The 25,558-nt window shown below is 37.5% G+C and overlaps 2 protein-coding genes across 3 annotated transcripts in view; one reads left to right on the top strand and one right to left on the bottom strand.

Moving 5' to 3' along the window:
- LOC136709914 (chromodomain Y-like protein 2) overlaps window positions 1–18,555 on the top strand; it is a 47,066-nt gene extending 28,511 nt beyond the window's left edge. Inside the window, exons 4-7 of the mRNA XM_066685495.1 lie at window positions 3,990–4,162; window positions 10,107–10,317; window positions 13,754–13,897; window positions 14,541–18,555. Coding sequence (XP_066541592.1) covers window positions 3,990–4,162; window positions 10,107–10,317; window positions 13,754–13,897; window positions 14,541–14,699 — 687 coding nt within the window. The 3' untranslated portion in view covers window positions 14,700–18,555. The remainder of the gene's footprint in view (window positions 1–3,989; window positions 4,163–10,106; window positions 10,318–13,753; window positions 13,898–14,540) is intronic.
- On the bottom strand, window positions 18,547–25,520 carry cmc2 (C-x(9)-C motif containing 2). Of its 2 annotated transcripts, XM_066685496.1 has the most exons (5): window positions 25,384–25,515; window positions 22,623–22,674; window positions 20,241–20,311; window positions 20,004–20,075; window positions 18,547–19,084 (listed from the first exon to the last, which is right to left on the bottom strand). In XM_066685496.1, exons 2-5 carry the CDS (start codon window positions 22,651–22,653, stop codon window positions 19,001–19,003), a joined length of 258 nt encoding a protein of 85 aa, XP_066541593.1. In that variant the 5' UTR covers window positions 22,654–22,674; window positions 25,384–25,515; the 3' UTR covers window positions 18,547–19,000. The 2 variants fall into 2 exon arrangements, with proteins under 2 accessions (XP_066541593.1, XP_066541594.1); XM_066685497.1 differs by lacking the exon at window positions 22,623–22,674 and having other exon boundaries at window positions 18,549–19,084; window positions 20,241–20,342; window positions 25,384–25,520.
- Window positions 25,521–25,558: the final 38 nt, after the last annotated feature.

Below are 25,558 nucleotides of genomic sequence, written 5' to 3'. Positions count from 1 at the left end.
ATTTTGCACATGTTTCAGGAATTTTAATTTGGTGCCATGGTCCTGTAGCTGTGCTTTATTTTTTTCTTCTGTCTGGTTCTGTTTACTTATGCTTGTGTGACCATGTGGTGTAGTTTCTCATATTTCCATTGTTTTAGTCCAAGCCCAGCCCCGTTCCAGTTGTGTGATTTTTCTTTAGTGTGCAGGTGTTTGTCATTGTCTTGTATATAAGTACTCCAGTGTTTGGTCTCGTCCTTTGTCAGCTCGTCTGTAGTGTCTTGAGCGTAGATTTGTTATACTATAAACAACAAAGTGGAAAGGTTTTTTGTTAGTTTGTTTGTTTTCCCTCTCTGTGTTTCTGTGCGTCTGTGTCTATATATTTACATCTGTGACTGCATCCAGCTTCTCTCATATTCATTCCACTTGACACTTGGTAAGTAAACCAAGTTGAAAAGAAAATTTTCTCATCAAGGAGGTTTGATGAAATAATACATCAGGAATTAGAGGGTGAAAGTGTTTTTGACTTTTGTATTGTTGTTTTTTTTTCTTGTATTCCTTACATTATATTGTAGTAGCGCTACACTTCACTGCATCTTTTAATGCTGCTACTGATTTAATGGCATTTTTCTAATACCATTTTTTTCTCTACATGGAAACTATACTACTCTACTTGACTCAACTCTGCATTTTTACTATTTCATTATGAAAAATGGCAAATTTGGCAGATGGAATTGTGTACTTTTTAGTACCTGCTTGCTTATGGTTCCAAGCAAGCCATGCAGACTTAAACATGTGTATACCTTGCAGAGTGCTCACTGGCCTGAGAGAAATGTAGACATCTAGCACAAACTAGCCATGGGTAGTTGACAAAAGAATCCAGCGAGAAATGGAGCTGGAAGTTGCAACAAAAAGAAGTAACAACAAACTATACTTGTGTCTGAAAATACAAAATCAGCATGCGAATACATAATGAAAATACAACACTTAATATTAGTACCACTGTTGTGGTTTCCAAAGCCCAGTTTTCTCATTAATGACAGTTTTGTGACATTACATGCTAAATTTCAGTGGGACAGGTGGTAGGGGTGGCCTGTGATAGTGGAAAATAAACCAGGTACCAAAATGCAAGTAGAGTCAAGTAGTGTAGGTACCATGCAGTGGAAAAGCACCTTAACTGTCCAGTACTATTATGTTAGCTGGCAGACCCTCAAATGGTTTACATCAGGATAAGTGATATAAGTGATGTGAAGGGAGCTTCATTGTTTCTATGCTTTAAAGGGTACATATATTTCTTTACAATTAAACAGTTCCACAGGGTCTTAAATATGCAGGTGTGTGACATGCATTGGTTAGAGTACTTAAAGGATTAAACATCACTGCACCATTCTCGCCTTGTCTAAACAGCCGTGCTCAGAACATCAAGCTGCTAGATTATTTTCTCTTTGTCATTTATTTATAGTACATGTCCACGTTTGTGTATATACATGAATATAGCACCTTAACAATGACTACCACAGACCCAAATTCACCTTGGCTTATGTGCAAAGACATTATTCATTGTTTGCCTCTTTGCCTGTGTTTTAATTTATCTCATCGGAACAATTTGTCTATATAATGATGGATACATTTTTTCTTATACATTTTCTTTTTTTTTATACAACTTATACATTTACAGATATAGACATTTACTCCTGCATTGAGTTTCCTGGAACCAAACCACTGATTGTCTTGATTTCGTATATAATTTATCATGTAGTTTTATAGCTGGTGACATGACCAAAACCATTTACTTCAAGCATACATTTGAGAAATTAATAAATATGTTGAAAGTCTGTGATCATTTTGCTGTTTGATGTCTTTGTAGGCACAACAGAGAAGGCAAAATAGATAGTTGAATGAAGATATCAGAAAGAAAAAAATTCAAGACAAGCATGTTATAAATAAAAACAGCTATAAGATTGTGACTACACATACCTGTGACTACAGTTGCAAATAATCTTAAGTTGAAGGTCCATGGGACTGTAGCCAACCTCCCTGGACTTGGCCACAAGAAGAAAATCAACCTCAAACTGAACAGAAGAATTGTGCGAATAGCAGACAAAGAGAAAACTTCCAAAGAGAGACAAGCTGAACTCCAAGGTCGAGATATGTCAATGTCTGATCGCTCCATCCGTTCCTTTTTGAGCAACAGTGGGCTTCACAGTAGAAAACAGAGGTAGATCCGCTGCTGAGAGAAAAACATTAAAAGCAGACAATAATTTGATAAAATGCACATTGACAAGCCACAATGCTTCTGGGAGAATGTTCTTTGAACAGATGGGACAAAACCGGACATTTTGGCAAGTCACATCAGCTCTGTTTACAGAAGAACACAATGAATCCTTCAAAGAAATGGACACCATACCTACTGTGAAACCTGAAGGAAACTCTTATGTGCTGGGGCTGCTTTGATGCATGTTGCATGTGTGGCTTTGAATCTGTGCAAGACACAGTAAAAACCTTTAGATTATCGCGACGTTCTAGAGAGAAATGTACTGCCCAGTGTCTGAAAGTTCTGTCTCAGTTGCAGGTCATGAGTCCTCCAACAGGTTAATGTCCCAAAATACAAAGCTATGTATAAAACATTGGACTATTATGAAATAGTCTTCTATGACTCCTATAGAACATCTGTGGACCAACTGAAATATGCCATGTGGTGATGACACTATTCAAATCTAATAAAACAGTGCCATTTACTTAGGAAGAGTTGGCTAAAATACCTGTTTATGGGGGCAGAAGACTCAGTGAGAGCAACAAATGTCGCTTGTGTGCAGTGACTTCCTCTGTCAGTTAATGTAAGATCTCATATTTATCCATTCATTCATTATCTGTAACCGCTTATCCAGTTTAGGGTCGCGGTGGGTCCAGAGCCTACCTGGAATCATTGGGCACAAGGAGGCGGGAATACACCCTGGAGGGGGCACCAGTCCTTCACAGGGCAACACAGACACACACACACATTCACTCACACACTCTGACAATTTTTTAAAGTCGCCAATCCACCTACCAACGTGTGTTTTTGGACTGTGGGAGGAAACTGGAGCACCCGGAGGAAACCCACGCAGACACGGGGAGAACACACCAACTCCTCACAGACAGTCAACCGGAGCGGGAATCAAACCCACAACCTCCAGATCCCTGGAGCTGTGTGACTGCGACACTACCCACTGCACCACCGTGCCACCCCATATTTATCCATGCCATGCCATTTAATTATTTACATATTTTATCAAAGCAAAATTCATTACGCAAGGTATTATGGTCACTTTTGTCATTTTCAAGTTGTTGCAGAGATGATTATGGGTTCTCTTTTTCCCCCACATCTGTTTATCTCTAACTAGCAGTTGTTGTCTTTAATGTACTTAATTTTCTGAATAATAGGCATTAGGCAGCACCCCATGTGCTTGTAAGTAAAAGAGATACTTTATTGTTTGAATTTGATTAGTTATTATTTGTGTGGTAAAAGACATTACATTTCTGACACTTAAACAAATGAAAACATCCAAACTCAGATTATATATATATATATATATATATATATATATATATATATATATATATATATATATATATATATATATATATATATATATATATATAATTTTATCATGGTTACACATTTTAACTAATTTAATTTGAGTCTATTCACTCATGGGGCTGTATTCTCCATTCACGACAGAAAAAGCCCAGAATGTAACATAGTGTAAGATGGCAGAGGTTTTACATACTGGAGTCAAGGGGATGTAAACAACTTGTGTAGTTAATGCATGTTCATAGATCTTCACGTTCTAAATTTTAAATTAAGGTTTAAGGTGGTTACTGTGCCATTTTTGCAGTTCCTTGAAAATAGAAATACATTAAAAAATTAAGCTTTTTTGTTCAACAAGGATTTTTAAAGTGTTTTTCATTGTTGCATTAGGACTACTTTGAGACTGCCACATCCCTCACTCTGCCACATCTTCTTTCCTCAGATCATGAAGGAGATGTGCCGTGCTCTGGGGAATGCAGCAGTGGACGACAGTAAGCTTCTACTTCTCAGCGCAGTGGGCAGTATCTTCTGCAGCGGACTGGACCCCTCCTACTTGATTGGACGCCTCTCTACAGACCGCAGAAAAGAGAGCAGCAGGATCGCAGATGCTGTGAGGTACAGGAAGAGAAACTGCTGCATCAGAGCTTTAAGCAGTTCCACACATTCTACCACATTTTAGATTAGGGATGTTTAATCTTCAGAAGGCTATTATGGCTGCAGGTTTTTAATTAAACAAGCAGCAATATTCATAATCAGTTGCTGAAAGGCACCTCAATAAATATTGGAATCTACTCCAGTTTATTTTGAAAGGAAACTCTTGTTCTTTGTATATGTAAATGGCCTTTCCTGGTGTAGGTCCTGGCCAGTGTATTATTTAGCTAATTAAACTTGATGACATTAAGGTAGACATACTGGTAAATCACGTTATGTTTATTGACTTGTTTTATTATGTAATGATTTTACAACTTTGAACTTTAAAGCAAGAGAAAGGAATGTAAATCTGAAAATCCCCAGTCAGTAAAATAGAAGTTAGAGAAAGCTGGTAGTATGTGTGTGTATTTTTATATATATATATAAAATCAGTGGCGGATGCTGGTCTTTCAAGGAGGGGAAGCTCAATTTCGGCCTACATCATAAAATGTGTCGGTTTATTTATACGTAAATTTTACCCTCTGTTCCTTTTCAAGGAAATGATCTGTGACCCTGTCGTACCAACAAGGCGTCTTTTCCAGGGACTTGACTAGTGTCCACTCAATGGCCAGCAGAGCTAGGCTGCTTAAACGGCCTTGACCCATGTGAAGTGTGTCCGCCTGTTCTCCCACGGATCTTTACACCAAAGGATCGCTGATTCGCTCATTGTGCTGTCAATCAAAAAGGAATTCAGCCTCAGACAGATCATCCAATCATCATGCAGAAGCTGAGCATCCGGGCCAGCCGAGGCCAGCCCACTGCCCCATAGACCCCCAGAGACGCTAAGCGTCAGATGGGCGGGACAAAGCCCAGCATTTATCCAATGACTCGTCTTGTTTCGCTGCACTTCGCTGCTTCACTATTGAACTCTGTGGACGCTCAGCGTCCATACCGTTTAAAGCACTGTGAAGCTGTGGGAATGATTGAGAGAAGAGCCGCATCTTTACCAGTGATAAGAAGCTGATTCTGAACAAAAGTTGAGCACGTTGTAGTGCATATTTATTCAATGACATGTACACACAACAGTATATATTTGATCACTTATTTTTTTACATTTTAGGGGAAGCAGAGCTTCCCTTGCAGTCTTAGAGCAATCGCCGCTGATATATATATATATATATATATATATATATACACACACACACAGGGTGGGCACATTAGTATATGGTAGGGGGAAAACTTTTCAAGATGGGTGGTGACCATGGTGGCCATTTTGAAGTCGGCCATTTTGGATCAAACTTCTCAATGGGAAGAGGGTCATATGACACATCAAAGTTATTGGGAATTTCACAGGAAAAACAATGGCGTGCTTGGTTTTAAAACAAGGCCTGTACATTTCTGATTCAGTCAGAGTCTTGCTTTGGCTTTGTGCCTCATCTCTGATGTCACTGAATGGTTGACTAATCCTTCCCTATTGTTGTACAACTGTATTTGTTACATAATTGTATGGGACATACCTCTGGGGCTAGTGCGTTGTTGTCTGATGTTTGGCTTGACAGCAGGACATGTGTGAAGCCCTCTTCCTTCCTGACCACAATGTTCCGAAATCTGTAGTTGGTCTGATTCTGCCTCACATTGTACCTCAGTCTCTTGTCGAAAACGTAGCATTTATCTTCAGCCAGCTTTCGTTTGGCTGAACTGTGCCAATGCACATCTCCATTAGGGAGCGATGACCCTGTTCAGACATGACAAAGTGGAGAAAAAAGTACAAAAGGCTTGATTTTGCTTAAAAGTGCATTTTGATGGTGGAATACATCATGCAAATATGTTGTCATTTTCATGCAAAGTCTTTTGAATAGCAACTGATGTTATTTCTGACACTAAGGTAACTGACGTCAAATCATTCTAAGCTTTCTCCCCCAAAATGTATATGCTGGGCATGCTGTGTGCCACTAAGCTACAGGGTGGGTCATTTATATGGATACACCTTAATAAAATGGGAATGGTTGGTGATATTAACTTCCTGTTGGTGGCACATTAGTATATGGGAGGGGGGAATCTTTTTTAAAGATGGGTGGTGACCATGTTTGCCATTTTGAAGTCGGCCATTTTGGATCCAACTTTTGTTTTATCAATGGGAAGAGGGTCATGTAACACATCAAACTTATCAGGAATTTCACAAGAAAAACAACGATGTGCATGGTTTTAACATAGCTTTATTCTTTCATGAGTTTCTGACCACTTATAAAATGTGTTTAAAGTGCTGCCCATTGTGTTGGTTTGTCAATGCAACCCTCTTCTCCCACTCTTCACACACTGATGGCAACACCGCAGTAGAAATGCTAGCACAGGCTTCCAGCATCCGTAGTTTCAGGTGCTGCACATCTCATATCTTCACAGCATAGACAATTGACTTCAGATGACCCCAAAGATAAAAGCCTAAGGGTGTCAGATTGGGAGACCTTGGGGGCCATTCAACTGGCCACGACGACCAATCCACTTTCCAGGAAACTGTTCATCTAGGAATGCTCGGACCTGACACTTATAATGTGGTGGTGCACCATCTTGCTGGAAAAACTCAGGGAATGTGCCAGCTTCAGTGCATAAAGAGGAAAACACATCATCATGTAGCAATTTCGCATATCCAGTGGCCTTGAGATTAACCATTGATGAATAATGGCCCCACTATCTTTGTACCCCATATACCACACCATACCATCCATTTTTTGTTCCAACAGTCTTGGAGGGATCTATCCAATGTGGGTTAGTGTCAGACCAATAACGGTGGTTTTGTTTGTTAACTTCACCATTCACATAAAAGTTTGCCTCATTACTGAACAAAATCTTCTGTGTAAACTGAGGGTCCTGTTCCAATTTTTGTTTTGCCCATTCTGCAAATTCAGTGCACAGATCTGGGTCATCCTTGTTGAGATGCTGCAGCAGCTGGAGTTTGTAAGGGTGCCATTTGTGAGTAGTTAATATCCGCTGAAGGGATGTTTGACTGATGCCACTCTCCAGTGACATGCGGCGAGTGCTACGCTGTGGGCTCTTGCTGAATGAAGCTAGGATGTTTCTTCATTAGTGACCATTTTCATGCGTCCACATTTTGGCAAATCCAACACTGAACCAGTTTCATGAAACTTGGCAAGCAGTTTGCTAACTGTAGCTTGGGAGATGGGTGGTCTCGTAGGGTAACTTGCATTGAAATCTGCTGCAATTACCAGGTTACTGCATTCACCAGACCTCAACACAATTTCTATCCCCTCCTCACGTGTGAACCTCTGCGAAATGTCAATGGCTGTACACAAAAAGAAACTTGTAAATAATTCATGAAAAAATAAAGTTACGATAGAACCAAGCACACCATTGTTTTTCCTGTGAAATACCCAATAAGTTTGCTGTGTCACATGACCCTCTTCCCATTGGAAAAAAAACAAAAGTTGGATCTAAAATGGCCAACTTCAAAATGGTCACCACCCATCTTGAAAAATTTTCCCCCTCCCATATACTAATGTGCCACAGACAGGAAGTTAATATCACCAACCATTCCCATTTTATTAAGGTATTAAGGTGTATCCATATAAATGGCCCACCCTGTGTGTGAATCTAAAATTGTATTTTGTGTGTGTGTGTGTGTGTGTGTGTGTGTGTGTATATATATATATAATATATTCAACAAAATGCAAATAAGTTAGAGCCATCAAATTTTGAACAAGATTAGCATTTATAAACAGATGCCTAAATATTACAAACAAAAAATGCTTAATTAAATTATAATACATTATAAACATAAATAGGTTAAATTATTATTCAAACTCTAGGTTTAATATCTTAAAGATCCTAGTTTGCAATTACAGCTGTTAATTGTATTTTGTAAGACATGATCCGGCCGGCACAGGTCTCTGGAGTAATCTTGGCCCACTCCTCCATGCAGATCTTTTCCAAGTTGTCTAGTTTCTTTGGGCATCTCTTGTGGAGAGTTCCTTCCACAAGTTTCCAGTTGGGTTATGGTCAGGAGACTGATTAGGCCACTGCAACACCTTGAACTTTTCCCTCTTAAACCAGGCCTTGGTTTTCTTGGCCATGTGCTTGGGGTCTTTGTTCTGTTAGAAGATGAAATCATGACCCATCTTTAGATCCTTTGAGGAGCAGAGGTTTTTGGCCAAAATCTCCTGGTAGGCTTTGCTATCCATCTTCCTGCTGATGTGGACCAGATGGCCAGATGGCCCCTTTGCTGAGAAGAAACTTCACAGCCACCACCATGCTTGACATCCTTGGGGTTGTATGCAGTGCCATCCTCTCACCAAACGTCCGTTGATTCCAAAGACCTCCACCTCTATCTCATCAGACCAGAGAACCTTGAACCGGTCTGCCTCAGAGTCCTCCAAGTGATCATGAGCAAACTTTAGATAGGCCTTGAAATGATGCTTTGAAAGAAAAGGTACATTATGGGCTCAACTGGAACAGAGACTGTTGCGGTTGATAATGTTACAGATGGTATTTGTTGAAATCAATCTTCCAACCGTCTTGAGATCTTCCTGGAGTTCCCTCCTTGTTGTTCTTGGGTCAGTCATGACTGTTTTAACAAGCCTGGCCTTGGCACGGGAGGAAACTATGAAAGGCTACCCAGGCCATGGAGGGCAACAGTAGTTTCATTCCACTTCCGTATTTTGCTGGATGTTGTGGGTTTGAGTCCCACTCCTGGTGACTGTCAGTGAGAAGTTCATCCTCAGTCTGCGTGGGTCTTCTCCGGCTGCTCTGGTTTCCTCCCATGGTCCAAAAACAAGTTGGTAGGTGGATTGGCGACTCAAAATTGGTGTGCTTTCACAATACTAAGTTAAATCATAATGTGTAAACCTGCAAAATCTTCAGGAAGCCGAATATTACTTGGAGGCACTGTGTGTATATATATTAGCCTTGTAAATTTGGTTTGATTGGTATTGATATCAAAATAAGCTTTTTAAAATCTTTGATATTGATTTCATATTTATAAAGTTTGACCATACCCAGACTCTTAATGAAACAGACTTCCAGGTGTCAGGACTACACAGTTGGTTGCTTTATAATCTGCCTTTTGTCTTAGGCGTCTATGATCAGTTGTCCACTGAAGACTGTAATCAATGCTTTTAGTAAAGTGCTTCACTGCTTCGATTTTTTTTCAGAGCTATAAAAAAACTAATTGAGCTAATCAAATTACATGAGTTTGTTGTTGAATTACATGATTACTCACTTTCATGAATTCACACAGCTATACAATTGTACATTCTCTCACACAGTGCATTATGAAATTGCACTGAATAAAGATATACTGCAAGATGCAAAGGTCAGAGACATTTTTTATTTGTCATTTCCAGTTAAAACTGCCATGAAGTACAAGTTTTTTTTACCAAGAAAAAGGCAGGAGACATCTATTTTAAAAAATATATATTAAAGCCTCATATACTAAGTATGATATTATATCCATCCCTATTGAGTTTTCCTGTACCCTATCACCATTTTAACTTACATTTCATCCCTCCAGTCAACTGATGTCAATATTAGCTAAACAACTTCCCAAACATAGCTCAGTTTTCAAATGTAAAGTTAAAATGTAGGATTTAAAAGGCAACATATTGTACCTGCTTTCCACATGTTAACACACAAATGTCTGTTTTAAATGAAATTTTTCTTACATTTATTTTTTAAATTTCTTAATTTCACACTCGTAGGACTCATGAGTGACTTATCAAGCCCTTTTGGAGCTGTATGGGTTTGGAGTTTTCTCTCATCCAAAATGGTTATACAGTACAATAAACATCAACTGGTTGTACTTGCTCATTAAATAATTCATGGGAAAACACTCTTGCACACACTGTTTCAATGGAACCTACAGTTACTGCTAAAATTAGGCCATGAAAGCACAACCTCTTCATGCTTTTTTTTACTGCAGAGACTTTGTAAAGGCCTTCATCCATTTTAAGAAGCCTATCGTGGTGGCCATTAATGGTCCAGCTCTGGGCCTGGGTGCGTCCATCCTGCCCCTGTGTGACATTGTGTGGGCAAGTGAGAGAGCCTGGTTCCAGACCCCATGTGCTGCTCTGAGACTCACACCCTCTGGCTGCTCCTCATACACCTTCCCCCAGATACTGGGAGTGGCTCTGGTGAGTAAACAGACTACACTGTGAAGATTTATTTGATGGCAGAAATTATTAATACAGCATTAAGTAGGGATACAGTGAGTACTCCAATAAAAGCAACTTTATATTCACTTAAAAATTAACATAATTGCTTATGATTAATTAGCTGTTAAAATTTAGTGAATGATTCCTCATTCTCAAGCTAAAAAGAAACACATTTCAAAACATAATGTCCAAATAATATTAATACATTTCTGATCTGTTCTTTCAATGTGTTATTTTCTCATACTCTTAACTATGGAATTTTTTACAAACTTTCTCAAAGAGTAATTAAATGCTTCTGACTTTTTGATTATTTTGACTCACTAAAGCCTTATGTGGATGGGATTAGTTGTATTTGGGAATGTGGGGTATAATCATTTTTCCAGAAGACTTCAGAAATATTTATGGTGGATTTGTCATGGATAAGAACCCTTGGTGTAAATAACAGAGATGGGAGTGGCTGCTTGATTCACAGACTGCTGCCACACAGTCTTGATCATACACAGTAGAGCTACTGGAGATTATAGATTGTCATTAGTGTTCTGAGAACAGCCCTCCCACCAAAAATATGTGACCTAAACATTCGTATCTTATTCCTACATGATAAATAACTGAGTAGATGGCAAAACCCTTCACACAGTTAATAATTTAAAACATTCAATGGCAACTTAATGAGTAGGACACAAGTTTATAACATGTCTGTAGTTGCTGTTGTGCACAAAACATACCTATAACTACTGGAAATATTTTGGATTGAACTGTGGTGCATCATTCAGCAGCTGAGCTTATCCTCATAGTTGATCTGTATATAACATCACTTAAAGCCTACTTCAACTCCTCTATTCTTGAGAAAACCTGTAAAAATCTGTAATTCCCCAACATGTCTATTCAGACAGGATTAATATATCCTGGGGTATATTTTTTACTGCTTGTTTTACAGTAAGTTAAAGGCTCCTGAATCTTTACTGAAAGTTGGGAAAAGTGATTAAAACCACTGAAATGCCCCATGTCCACAGGTAAAACTAATCCCATACAAATAAGTCTTATGTAAAAGGTAAAAAAAATGATCTAATAATTTATGATCTAATAAAGAGATCTAATAGGTTATACTTTGACCCAGAATCCAGAACAAATGTGCTACCTGGCATAAACTAGTATTCTAACAACATTCTAGAAACATTTGAGCACTGTTTAAATGTTAAAAGTAGCAACAAATAGGTAAAACCCACCACTGCAAATGTATGGGTGGACTTTCAGTAATCTGCCTGTTTTAGTAAATCTTCTCTTAAATACCAACTCGCTCTTGAAAAATCCTCAAGGTAATTTAGGTCAGAGTACCTCTTTGATGCTCTGTTTCCCTTGGAAATACACCTTGGCATGGACAGAACATGCAAAATGATTTCTGGCTGGCTCCATGTTTAGCTTAATCTATAAAGACTGTAGTCATGCAACAATGGGTGAATTCAAGGTAATACGTGTTTGTACTTTGTCCAAACTTAAACTCTTTACAAATGGGAAAGGTTTCATTGTTGTTCTTAATTTTACATCACATTGGAATAGAATTTTAAATAAATTCTGTAACATGTCTAACACATGTCTTTTATTGTATTAGTGAACTGTGTAGATATTACAGTCCTTTTTAGGGAAATAAAATAGTTGAACAGTTGGCTTTCTCATTTGTTTCTTAGGTTAAGCACAAAAGAACAGGAGGTATAAGTACTTTTGACATTTGTTGCTGTTGCATCCGAGATGGAAAGTGTTAAAAACAATAAAGCAGACTACACTGAAGCTGAAAAATCCCCAAAAATCTTTGACTGGAAGAGCTGAAATTCTGGCGAGGCACTGGCGAGATTATTTTTGTAAACCACAACAAACACAGTAGTGATTATATGGATTAAATTTATTATTACATTTTATCATTTTATGAGTCTTTAATAGTGCAAGAACACAATCCAGGATGTAGGCAAGCCGCATGAAACCACAAGATGCAAACGACCTTTTACTTGCTGAAGGCAACAGATAGACAATAAACACATTTAAGAGCATGTAGATTTCCTGGTTTTGTGAACAGATGAAGAATTACCTATAGATGTGATGGAATGAGGTAGGTGTGGAGAAAAATCACTACCACTGATGACAGCTTACGATTTCATCTGCGAAACACTGTGTTGTCACTGTGCATGTGTAGCTGCCAGTGGAAGTGACTCACTTAGCGTTATTGATGTGATGGCCGACAGCAGCTGCAGAATGAATTTTTCCAGTGAACAGAAACAACAGCTCAGACCCAGCCAGTACCACACGCTTCAAATTCTGTGGATGGTGTCTTATCCTGCAGCAGAACATAACCTGAATTGTACTATTCTAAAAAAAACACAGTGGTCTTACCAAAATAGTCCATTGACCTAAATCTTACTGAGCATGAATGTCTCATTATAAACACAAGACTGAGACCAACAAACAAACAAACAAAACAAGCAGAAACCGAAGGTTGATGCATTACTCGCCTTGCCAATGATCTCCAAGAAATTCCTAATGTCTGTCGGTTGGAGACTTCATCAACTGTAGAGGAATAGTTAGCAAGTACTGAAGTTGAACAGTTCCCCTGACATGGAAATACATGGTTCAACAAATACTCTTAATTATAGCTGTTAGTTCATAAGCTTTTCCTTCACTTAAAATACACTGTGCTGCTTTACTAACCCAATACAACAAAAACTGTCTAGAAATGTACAAACTGTGTTGCATATTCTTGGAGGCGGGTTATTTATTATTATTATTATTATTTGATTTTTTATTTTTTTTTTATATGAGAAACACACACACACTGTTTTATGCACTGAAACACACACAGACAGACATGGCCCTCCTTCCTCATACCAAAGCTAAATCAAGCTCAGTTTAAGTCATGTGGGTGGGAGGCTGTTTTCTGAAAGGCAGAAGTGTAATTAAACAAGGCAGAAAATGACAGACAGAGAGAGATAGTTATATTCAAACAAGTAGAGAATCATCTCTTAACCATGTTACTTTTATGCTTGGATACATACCAACATTTGCATAATATACAGCATGCAAAATATAAACAACCATGTGTGAAAAGTTTGAGTAGCACTGGTGAAATATTTTATTAGGTTAGTGTTTGTAAGTAAAAATAATTGAACACATCCTCTATGGAAATATTTTCATGCACAATTAGATTATTTGCTGAATACTAGTAAGAAAACATAACATGTGTTAACACGGTAGAGCACATTTAATATTTAATACTTTCTTTATTCCCAAAAATGTTACACACAATTATGTTAAGTTGCTGTTACTTACAAAATAACCAAAACATGAAATTAGAATGTCCCAACTTTTGCTCAGGACATTATATACTCTCATTCAAATAGATAAGTGATTTCTTCCTTTGTCCCTCTAGGCCAATGAGATGCTGTTCTGTGGTCGGAAACTAACCGCACAGGAAGCGTGTAGTCGGGGGCTGGTCTCCCAAGTCTTCTGGCCAACAACCTTCAACCAGGAGGTTATGTTGAGGGTGAAGGAGATGGCTGCCTGTAGTGCTGTGGTAGGATATCTCAAATCTAATTTATTATTGGCTGGAAAAAAGTCTAAAACAAGGCTAGGACACCTTCTTTGAGTAATATGCATACTTTCTATACCATTACCCAGTGTGCTCTGTGATAGAATAAATAATATAAATTTTTTATCCTTGAATACTGTAGATTCAATTTAAAAAAAAAAAAAAAAATGTCACAGAGCAATGAAGGAAGCCCAGTTCCCCATTTTCTTTTCCCAAATTTGAGTTTGACATCTTTAGATTAACATGTTTGACAAAAACTATATTATAGCAGAAATTTTCAAGATTTATTTTGTGTACAATTTTACCAATTCTCCTGCATGTTATGAGAGCTGTTTATGATGGGTTAATAAAGGTATTGAAGGTATGAGACTGTAGAACTCTTGACGACTATAGAACTCTCTTGAAAAAGACATTTTTGATTTACCTTCAGAAGTATTGACAAGCAATTTGAGTTTTACCTTACTTTATGCTACTTCACCTTATTCTATTGGTATTGAGCTTCCACTGCATGTCATTTATCTGCATGGGAAAATAATTATACTCTTTTTTTCATTATTGATTTTTTGCATCACCATAACATAATTTAGTAACAGGCAGGGTTTTCTCTTTTTTTCTTTTCTTTGTCTAGGTTCTGGAAGAGTCTAAATGCATGGTGCGTGGAATCCTCAAGTCTGTTCTAGAGGAAGTGAATGAGAAGGAATGCCAGATGCTCAAACAGCTGTGGTGCTCCACCAAAGGACTAGAAGCACTTTTCAGCTATCTTCAGAATAAGGGTTATGATGCCTAATTCCAGTCATTCCAGCCAACTAGTCCCCTGCAGGTTGTATACCATCAGTCCTCCAGTCTGTGAGTAATGTGTCCTCAAGAGCCTAAGACCCTAAGCTGCCTTGGCATGAAGCTCCACCCCCTTCAACTGAATCCAGATCAATCAGCATTGGGCACTTCCACCTAGAGCAGATAATGATGTCATCCTTTAAATGAAATTAAAATCAAAGCCAAGGACACAATGCTCCTTTTTTATTACTACTAATCGTGCTATTAGAAGGGTTCAGTTATGTGGTGACTCTCACCAGCATTCTATACACTGAAAATCTTATCAGATATTGAAATGCCTTTAAATTTTTCATTCTTTATTTATTTGAAATCAAGCCATTTTGCAAGGTGAAAACAAATAAGTGAATAATTATATGTAATGTGTACAGTGTAAATATTTTTTGTTGGATCTAATGTATGGTTTTTGTTTGCTCTCATCTCTGAAGGGGTGATTCTCATACCAAAGGTAACGTTATCGATACTGATCTTTTTTACCTTAAACACATTCCTGTCATAAACCACTGTCCATATAAAGTATGGCATGGCATCAGCTGAGTGCAATAGCGATGGGTTTGCAAAATTTTCATGTATTTTCTCTAAAGGTTTTAATGAATTGATTACGTTAGACGCTACAGATTTCTGCATGTTCACGTTTCCTCATTGTCTTCAACACTGAATGTGACGACTAATCTGTTCTCTTTTATGTTAATGTTTGTTGTTTGTTAGTTGAAGGCAGTAGGCACCCTTTAACACAAACTGGTAACACCTTATTTGAACCTTTCTACGTAACATTGATGTAAATTTATGATAAACGTGTCAGATGTGATAGACATGGCAAATGTCATGCTGTCATGAGGTGTCACGTCATGACATTTTACCATTACCATTCATTTAATGGCATACAGTGGTCTAGTTTTGTTTAGTGGATTTTCTAAACAGGAAGATGGCTATACAGATTTTAGTGCACAATTGAAAGATAACCTAATGGAAAAATGAGATTTGTGAAAGAGTTAATTCACCTTTTATATTTCCAATATCTTAAACATAGCAAATAGAAACTGTGCACTAAAATATGAAGATGGAATTTCTTCTAATTAATGGGTGTGCGAATTAACCAAATATATACTTTTACCAGGGGTGTTCACATTTTTTTATGTCATAACAGTTAAGTGCAGAAGAAGTAATGGTACCTAATCCAGTAATGGTAATGTGATTTTTTTTTTTTTTAATGTTATTATTGAACTATAACTCACTAAAGTATACGACATAATCTGTGACATGTTAATGACATGGGAGTTAATGAAAAAGTACCCCAAAATCTTTTGCTGAAATTTAGTTACATAAAGAGCTATTTATCATAAGTCATAATGATTCATAAGTCTATGCAAATCCAATATGAGGATATTTTCTTTCCGTTTTTCTTTTTTTTTTTCTTTATTTACCTGATGGGCAGCAATCCATCAGTAACAGAAGGAGATCTCAGTTCAGAATGAAGTGATATTAGATTGTAATGTAGACTAGCCAGTCATTATAACTGAGATAATGACTGTCTGTTCAATCACATGTGCTGCTTAGAGATATATCTACTAGGAAATGTGCATTTTTATGTCCTTGACATGATTTGTAGCAGTGTTATGGTTACTTATTGCATGCAATAGTTATTTGACTTGATACAGTCTTCTGTGAAATGTTTTACATGCTTTATTCAAAAATATCATAATACAAATGGTTAGGTTTCAATGGATTTAACCAGCAATAACATGTATGATAAATTATTGGCACTGTCTGAACAAATATTCAGAAAAAAATTCATGACTTTCATTAGATGTTAATGTAATTGTGTATCATTTCAGTTGTTTACTTCACTGTTGAACCATCACACAGTGTAAAAAAGAAGCTGGTGTTTAGTTTAAGATTAAATATATAAGCCTAGTGTATAAAACAAATGTAAACATACAAAAAAAAGTGTGATTTTCATGTTTTTGCTCTGACAGTGACGTTCAGTTCTTCCCAACCCTTTCAAAAAATGATCATAGTCTTGGAAGTACAATTATCAGGAGTCTTTACTTCAGTATGTTTTATCATATTTCACCCTCTATTCATCTGGCATAGCTGCGGCTATTGGGGCATTTAAAGCAAATTTAATTTTTATTTGATTTCTTTCTTGAATGACATGAGAAAAGTACTGCTGACTTTGTGTGGTGAGAAGGCAGCTCTGTGGATGGCAGGTGTGGTGAAGAACTTGAAGAACACACACTTTGTGACAGTTTGAGGTTAACAGAGCACTGAGGCAGAATCTAGATTTACTGCCTTTATCTGTCCCCTTCCAGAAACATTAGTGGACATGTCTATCCTGTTGTTTGTGACAGAAGAAAAAAAATGTACATGCGAAGGTGTACAATGTCTTGAAATTGTGAATATATTTTGACAGAGAATTATTTTAATGAAATGTCAAATTTTATTGTGTATTTTTGTAACAAACTTCAACGAAACATTTTGTTTCTGTTCCAAAGTAACCTTCAGTCTCTGCACTTTTTTTTCCCTTTTGTCAGTTAGGCTGTTGATATTGTGAAAATAATGCAGATATGAATGTTCTTTCTGCATGTGATGTTTTCAGGATAAACATATGTTAAATATATACATATATGAATATACTGGGTTTATAACCTTACAGGTCTATGGTCTAACCCTTGTAGGTATATAGTGATGGTTTTTGTACAGATAACAAGACATATATATTTAGCAGTTGTACAAAAGCAGAGTTTAAGGTGTTATATTGTGCATGTGTATTATTGTAGATAGATGTTGCTTGTCAGATCGTTATATTTCAGGGTATGTTTTATTGCATTGCCATAGTCTGTAATGTTAGAAATATTGCACAGTGTATTTTTTCTTTATTTATTGAGAATGACACAAGGTAACACAGTCAATCCTGTGGATCTACATTGTTGTTATATATGACCATGCGTCCTCCTGTGGCTCCCTGCTGTCCTTCCACTCTCATCCCTCATTCAGAAGGGTGTTGTGGCATCCAGATTATATTTGGGAAAATATATCGAATTGCCCTGTACCTGTATGCAGTACACATGCTGAGTTAGTCCCATTTTTATATATATAATTTTTTCCTTTCTTTTCCCAAGTGGTTTTCTTTATCTAGAAATTGTGGGTTTTTGAGTGCATTTTAAGCAAAGATAATTAAAGAACATTTTTCCTGGTAGGGAACTCCTCAGTAGGTCTGTCATAACTTCTGAGCATTCTTTGCCAGTGTTGTGTTTTCAAAGCAAACTACATTACACAAGATCTTTACATTGTTTACCTTCATATAATCTGTAATCCTATAATTTATGATTGTGCCATAACCTTTGATTTTGTATTTAAGCAAAATTTGTGCAAAACAACTGGATTTTATGCAAAAGTGGAAGATGTGTTGTTCCTTAAAATATTTAATGGGAAATTGAAGAAAAATCTATCTTTGTTTTACACCATTGTTTAAAACATGTTTGTATTCGGCTGTTACCTGTATCCATTTGCTATTTATCGTTTAAATATATGAACTGCATCACATTTTTTATTTATTACAATTTCCCGTTCTCACACCTTATTGCATTCATCACTTTCTAAACATCTGGGGTTTATTTGGTCAGTGACTGTATATCACTATGTTAGATCTAGCCCCTTTGTATGTAATCAGCAGAAGAATAATGTTCCCATTCCTCAGTCCTAGTTTCTGAATATTTCTGGGTGCCTTAGAAGTGGTATTTCCTCTGTGCCAGTAGGATCCTCTGTCTTCGTTTTGTGGGATGGGTGAGTGGTATCTAATAAATGACACAATCAATGCAACTGTTGTGATTTTTAATATTATTGTAGAATGTAATCCTTCTCCATTGTGTAAGAACCAAGCAATGTGAAACTTAATTCTCATTTCAAGCCAGATAGTTTCATTTTGTATATTCTAACTTACAACACAGGACATTGCAAATAATTCTCTACAAACGTTCACACTCATGGCATACAGCTCCACACAGAATAACACTGGATGATATATTTAGTTATCAATATTTTGTTAATAATAAGAGTTTTAGTTTCATCACTGATTCAGTATGCTGCACTAAAAATGCTGCTTCACCAGAATCCATGATAAATATGTCCAGTGAACAATCACAGCATGCGAGATATCCATAATGAACACTCTGGATGCCTTCTAACAGGAAAGTCCTGAAGGTCACATGACCATTTATTATTTATCCCGGCCTGCGGTAGTAAGGTGTCTTTGGTTTAGGGCTGAATTTTTGGTCCATTCTTCAGACGCTGTCTCATCTCTGCTGCATGAGCCTTGCTCTGCTCCCTCTTTGCTTGATACTGCACAGAGAAACAAAAACAATAACCAAAGTCAGACTGAGAATCATAATGGCTTGCAACAGCAATGCCATAAAAAGTAAAGTGCAATGAGAAAGTTCACACTTAATATTTTTTAATTTACAATATATCAATTAAGTACAGGTTCTGCATGTTTCAAGCAAAGTTTAATTGCTTAGAATGTCAAAACAACAACAGCCCTTAAAGCTTTAAGAGAAAAGAGAAACTTCACATTCTGCTCTTCCTTCAGGTCCATGAAAATGAACAGGTTTCATACAGAGAGGTGTTTCTGTCCATCCTTCAGCAGACAACTCTATTGATTCAGAGCAATTATCCAATAAGTCGTTTTTATTCTCCTGGTTCCTGATGTTTACAAAATTAATATATGGCACTAAATGGCTCACTTTTTTCAATACTATATTAAGCTCAATCACATGGTGAAATATTACTTTAACTATTCATTGGCTACAAGTTGTCTAACTTGGACCTAGTTATAATCTATTAAAGTACTTATCTCCACAGATGACAGTTGTTTTTTCTAAAGAGAGCTTCTGGCATGCTGCCTTTGTCTTGTTTTATCAAGTCTCCTAACAAATACTGCAAAAATGGCAGGTTGTATCTGCTTGTCAAATAAAGATTGTGAAAGAGAGAAAAGTTTTTTTTATTGTAGAGTTCATCAGCTTTGGAGAGGGACTTACCCCAACTGTTTTCTGCCACACACTTAAAAGTCTGCACAGTTTTTCAAAGAGGTTCATTATAAGTTTTAAGTGACACAAAGGAAACAAAAAGAATGCCTCTTTTAGGTTTGATCTGATTATAAAAATAAAGTTAGTTTATTCACTTAGAAGCAGTGGCAATGATCAACCACCTCCTAAGGTTGTGTATTTAGCAGTTGTGTAGTTCCATTCTATGCGCACCTTACCTCCTTCTTAAGACATTCTCGCATCAGACGATCCATATCATTACACGTCCCAAAGAACCTAAGGACATTGTGCTGAACATAAAATTCACAACAGAAATTCAGACATGAGACATAGAAAGAATCATTTCTCATTATTCAGACAGAGAGATACTTTAAAAGATTCATTGTAAATTTACTGAATAAACATGAGATGGCAAACACGGGAATAGTGAAGATTAATTGTTGGGTTTTTCTTACCTCCTTATGACACTGTTTGAGCAGTGTTATCAGTTCATTGCATTCATCAGTATGTAAATGTGCCGACAGATCTGGGTGCATCCTGAGTTAAGGCTTCTTAAACTAAAAAATACACAGAAAAAATGGCAGCACTCGTACTGTACATGGTTTTCTGCTTATTGTATGTATTTACTGCAGCCCCAAAAACTTTTGAATTTTCATCCAGTAATCTGGAAATTCAGAAATATTTAAGCTCAAGGAGGTATCAACACTAAACAGTGAAAGCATATAAGTGAAAACTAGCATGTTTGTTTCGTTGATTAACACGAATAAAATAAGTCTTTAGTGCTTTCATTCTTACAGTTACACTTAGAGGTACACTTACACTAGAGGTGCATCTCAATAAATTAGAATATCATCAAAAAGTTAATTCATTTCAGTAATTAAATTAAAAATGTGAAACTCATAGATTCATTACAGAGTGATCTATTTAAAATGTTTTTTTTTTAATAATTATGGCTTACAGCCAATGAAAAACCCAAAAATCATTATCTCAGAAAATTAGAATAATCAACACCTGCAAAGGTTTCCAAAGCATTTAAATGGTCCCTTAGTCTGGTTCGGTAGGCTCCACAAACATGGGGAAGACTGCTGTCCAGAAGGCAGTCATTGACACCCTCCTGTTGTATCCAAGCATATTAATGGAAAGCTGAATGGAAGGAAAACGTGTGGTAGAAAAAGGTGCACAAGCAACAGAGATATCCACAGCATTGAAAGGATTGTCAAGAAAAGGCCATTCAGAAAGATTCACAAGGAGTGGACTGCTGCTGGAGTCAGTGCTTCAAGAGCCACCGCACACAGACGTGTCCAGGACATGGGCCACAACTGTCGCATTCCTTGTGTCAAGCCACTCATGACCCAGAGGGTCTTACCAGGGCCAAGGAGAAAAAGTACTGGACTGTTGCTCAGTGTCCAAAATCTTGTTTTCAGATGAAAGTAAATTTTGCATTTCATTTGGAAATCAAGGTCCCAGAGTCTGGAAGAAAAGTGGAGAAGCACACAATACAAGCTGCTTGAGTCTAGTGTGAAGTTTCCACAATCAGTGATGGTTTGGGGAGCCATGTCATCTGTTGGTGTTGGTCCACTGTGTTATATCAAGTCCAAAGTCAGCGCAGCCATTTACCAGGAAATTCTGGAGCACTTCATGCTTCCCTCAGCTCACAAGCTTTATGGAGATGTGGATTTCATTTTCAGCACCTGTCCACACTGCCAAAAGTATCAATACCTGGTTTAATAACCACACTATCACTGTGTTTGATTGGCCAGCAAACTCCCCTGACCTAAACCTCACAGAGAATCTATGCAGGGGTATTGTCAAGAGGAAAATGAGAGACACCAGGACCAACAATTCAGACGAGCTGAAGGCCACTATCAAAGCAACTTGGGCTTCCATAACACCTCAGCAGTTCCACAGGCTGATCGCCTCCATGCCACACTACATTGATGCAATAATTCATGCAAAAGAAGCCCCGACCAAGTACTGAGAGCATATACTGTACATACTTTTCAGTAGACCAACATTTCTGTATTATATATATATATATATATATATTTTTTTTTTTTTTTAATTGGACTTGTATAATATTCTAATTTTCTGAGATAATGACTTTTGGGTTTTCATTGGCTATAAGCCATAATCAATCATCAACTTTACAAGAAATAAACACATGAAATAGATCACTCTGTTTGTAATGAATCTGTATATGAGCTTCACTTTTTGAATTACTGAAATAAATTAACTTGTCGATGATATTCTTATTTACTGAGATGGACCTGTATCTCCAAAGGTCTGCAGACACATACTCATGCAGTGGTTCCCCCAAAATCAATGGGATTTAAGAAAGGTTTGCTGAACTATCAGTCTCTACTATTTTGATAAAGCTTTACATTAGGTGTTACACTCTTACGACGATTTGATGGCATTCAGCCACAAGAGCATTGAATGAGACAGTGTTGGATGATTACTGTTGGATGATTACTTCTGGATCACTTGATCATCTCAATACATCCCAAAACTTCCATAGCCAAATCCTGATGGGACTTTATAACCCTGTACCCAACGTGTGGCTTGGGCATGAAGAACTTCATGAGCAGCCCTTTGTATTGGCAATCCTTGTCCCTAAAGATTATGCAAGGTTTTTGGGATTGAGAACATCAAACATCTGTATATCTGAACTGATAATTGTACTAATTAGGGCGGGTTTCCCAGACAGGAATTAAACCTAATCTTGTACTAAATTTCAGAGACAATTGTGAATTATTAAGCTAATGAAAATTATTTTAATTAAAGATTAATCAGAGTCTGGCAAACCAGCCCTTAGTGCATCTCATACTAAAGGATACTACAGCCTCCCCATCCCATCCCATCACTCATACTGGTATCTTCCTTTATTAGCTGAACAAATAAAAATTAAAAAAAAGTAATAATTCAACAAGGTATATGCTGAATAAAAAAGGCAAATCACATATTTTAATCAAAAATATTTAAAAACCCTCTATGTGTAAGTAGTCATTTTATATGGGCAGCCATGGCCTGTATATGGGTTCAATCCCCAAAACCAACTGAGGTGCCCTTGAGCAAGGCACTTAACCCACAACTGCTCCTGGGGCACTGGGGATGGCTGGCCCCTGCTCTGGATGTGTTTACATCCCCTAGTGCACTAGTGCCATGGGTGGGTTAAATGCAGAAATCACATTTTGTTGTACATTGTACAATGATCACACATTAGCATTATTTGTCATTACATGGTCATTTTATGTGACATTATGTACAAGTCCAGTACATCTTTCTCATCCATCACAGTAGGGCTGAATGCAGGGTGAAAATGGGCTGGCTGGATTCAAGATGGACATGATCTCCTGTTGGGTAGGTATATGAAATAGTAGTGGGACCAAACTTGGCTGCCTATATTAGATAAACATATTCCTCCCAGTGGCACAACTATCTAATATATACAGGTGCTGGTTATAAAATTTGAATATCATGAAAAAGTTGATTCATTTGAGTAATTCCATTCAAAAAGTGAAACTTGTATATTACACTCATTCATTACACACAGACTGATATATTTCAAGTGTTTATTTCTTGTAATTTGATGATTATAACTGACAGCTAATGAAAACCCCAAATTCAGTATCTCAGAAAATTAGAATATTACTTAAGACCAATACAAAAAAAAGGATTTTTAGAAATGCTGTCCAACTGAAAAGTATGAGCTTGTACAGCACTCAATACTTAGTTGGGGATCCTTTTGCCTGAATTACTGCAGCAATGCCGCATGGCATGGAGCTGATCAGTCTGTGGCACTTCTCATGTGTTATAAGAGCCCAGGTTGCTCTGATAGTGGCCTTCAGCTCTTCTGCATTGTTGGGTCTGGCGTATTGCATCTTCCTCTTGAAAATACCCCAAAGATTTTCTATGGAGTTAAGGTAAGGCGAGTTTGCTGGCTGATTAAGAACAGGGATACCATGGTCTTTAAAGCAGGTACTGGTAGCTTTGGCACTGTGTGCAGGTGCCAAGTCCTGTTAGAAAATGAAATCTACTTCTCCATAAAGTTGGTCAGCAGCAAGAAGCACGAAGTGCTCTAAAGCTTCCTGGTAGACAGCTGCATTGACCTTGGACCTCAGAAAACACAATGGACCAACACCAGCAGATGATATATCACCCCAAACCATCAATGACTATGGAAAATTTCTCCTCTCTTCCTCCAGACTCTGGGACATTGATTTCCAAAGGAAATGCAAAATTTACTTTCATCACAAACATAACTTCAGACCACTCAACAGCAGTCCAGTCCTTTTTGGAAGCGAGACGCTTCTGACACTGTCTCTTGTTCAAGAGTGGCTTCACACAAGGAATGCGACAGCTGAAACCCATGTCTTGCATATGTCTAGGCGTGGTGGTTCTTGAAGCACTGACTCCAGTCCAGTCTTTGTGAATCTCCCCCACATTTTTGAATGGGTTTTGTTTCACAATCCTCTCCGGGGTGCAGTTATCCCTATTGCTTGTACCACATAATCTCTATTGCTTGTAAACTTTTTTCTACCACATCTTTTCCTTCCCTTCGCCTCTCTGTTAATGTGCTTGGACACAGAGCTCTGTGAACAGCCAGCCTCTTTACAATGACCTTTTGTGTATTGCACTGCTTGTGTAAGGTGTCAATGGTCATCATTTGGACGGCTGTCACGTCAACAGTCTTCCCCATGATTGTGGAGCCTACAGAACTAGACTGAGAGACCATTTAAAGGCCTTTGAAGGTGTTTTGAGTTAATTAGCTGATTAGAGTGTGGCACAAACTGTCTTCAATATTGAACCTTTTCACAATATTCTAAGTTTCTGCGATACTGAATTTGGGGTTTTCATTAGTTGTCAGATATAACCTGTGCGTGTGTTTGTGTCTGTATGTGTATATATATATAACAGGTTGCATTGTGGATTGACTTAATTTTGAGATATTCTGTGATGGGACTGCCAGGAAAAAAACAAAACAAAATTTGCTACTATCCACCCAGGTAACCCACATAAGCTCCACGTCGTTGTGCTGTTTGAGATATACCGTTAATGATAATTATCACAGTCTGACAATGGCAACCATCTATTTAACACATTATTAAACAAAACCTTTCCAGTGTTTCGTAAATATCTTGATAGTACTGGACATGTAGTCTTATTTACATCACGTATACCATAATAGTGAGGCTACCCTTACAACCAAAGTAGTCTCAATATAGAAAAAAATAAAACAAGCTCAGCTGGGAACCTTGTTTAACGCCACAGGCTCCCATGTCCGAGTGTAAATGTTTGTCTAATTCGTCGTGTTATTATAATTATAAAACACAGTTTGACCCGTCAGTAAAAGGGCAGAGCTGGGGTTAACGTTTTGACCACGAGTATGTAACGCAGAGTTGGATCCCTGTATTAAATTACATGGAGAAATATTCAAAATTCCATTTAAACTGTTTCTACTCATTATTTTCTTGTAGCATTATCTAGGTGAGTGATTCAATATATCACAGGAGAGAAACACTTCATACATAACCAGCACATGATCGGCATTCATGCCACTGTGCTACACAAATAAATGTTAGGCTAAATTATCCAGACCTGGTGTTCTTCAGTCGACAACAGCCAGATAAAGTAGCGTCCGGTTCATTAAAAAGTTCAAATATTCTCACGTTGTTACTGCACTAGAGCTAATGTTCACCCTGGCAGAGGTGAGTCCTCTGCAGTTTCGACCAGCAGATGGCAGCACCATCCATTATACCGGGAATAAATTAAA

This window comes from Hoplias malabaricus, chromosome 11, assembly GCF_029633855.1.
Source record: "Hoplias malabaricus isolate fHopMal1 chromosome 11, fHopMal1.hap1, whole genome shotgun sequence".
NCBI lineage: Eukaryota > Metazoa > Chordata > Actinopteri > Characiformes > Erythrinidae > Hoplias > Hoplias malabaricus.
The sequence above is the reverse complement of the archived record's forward strand: the minus strand, read 5'-3'. Positions and strand labels throughout refer to the sequence as shown.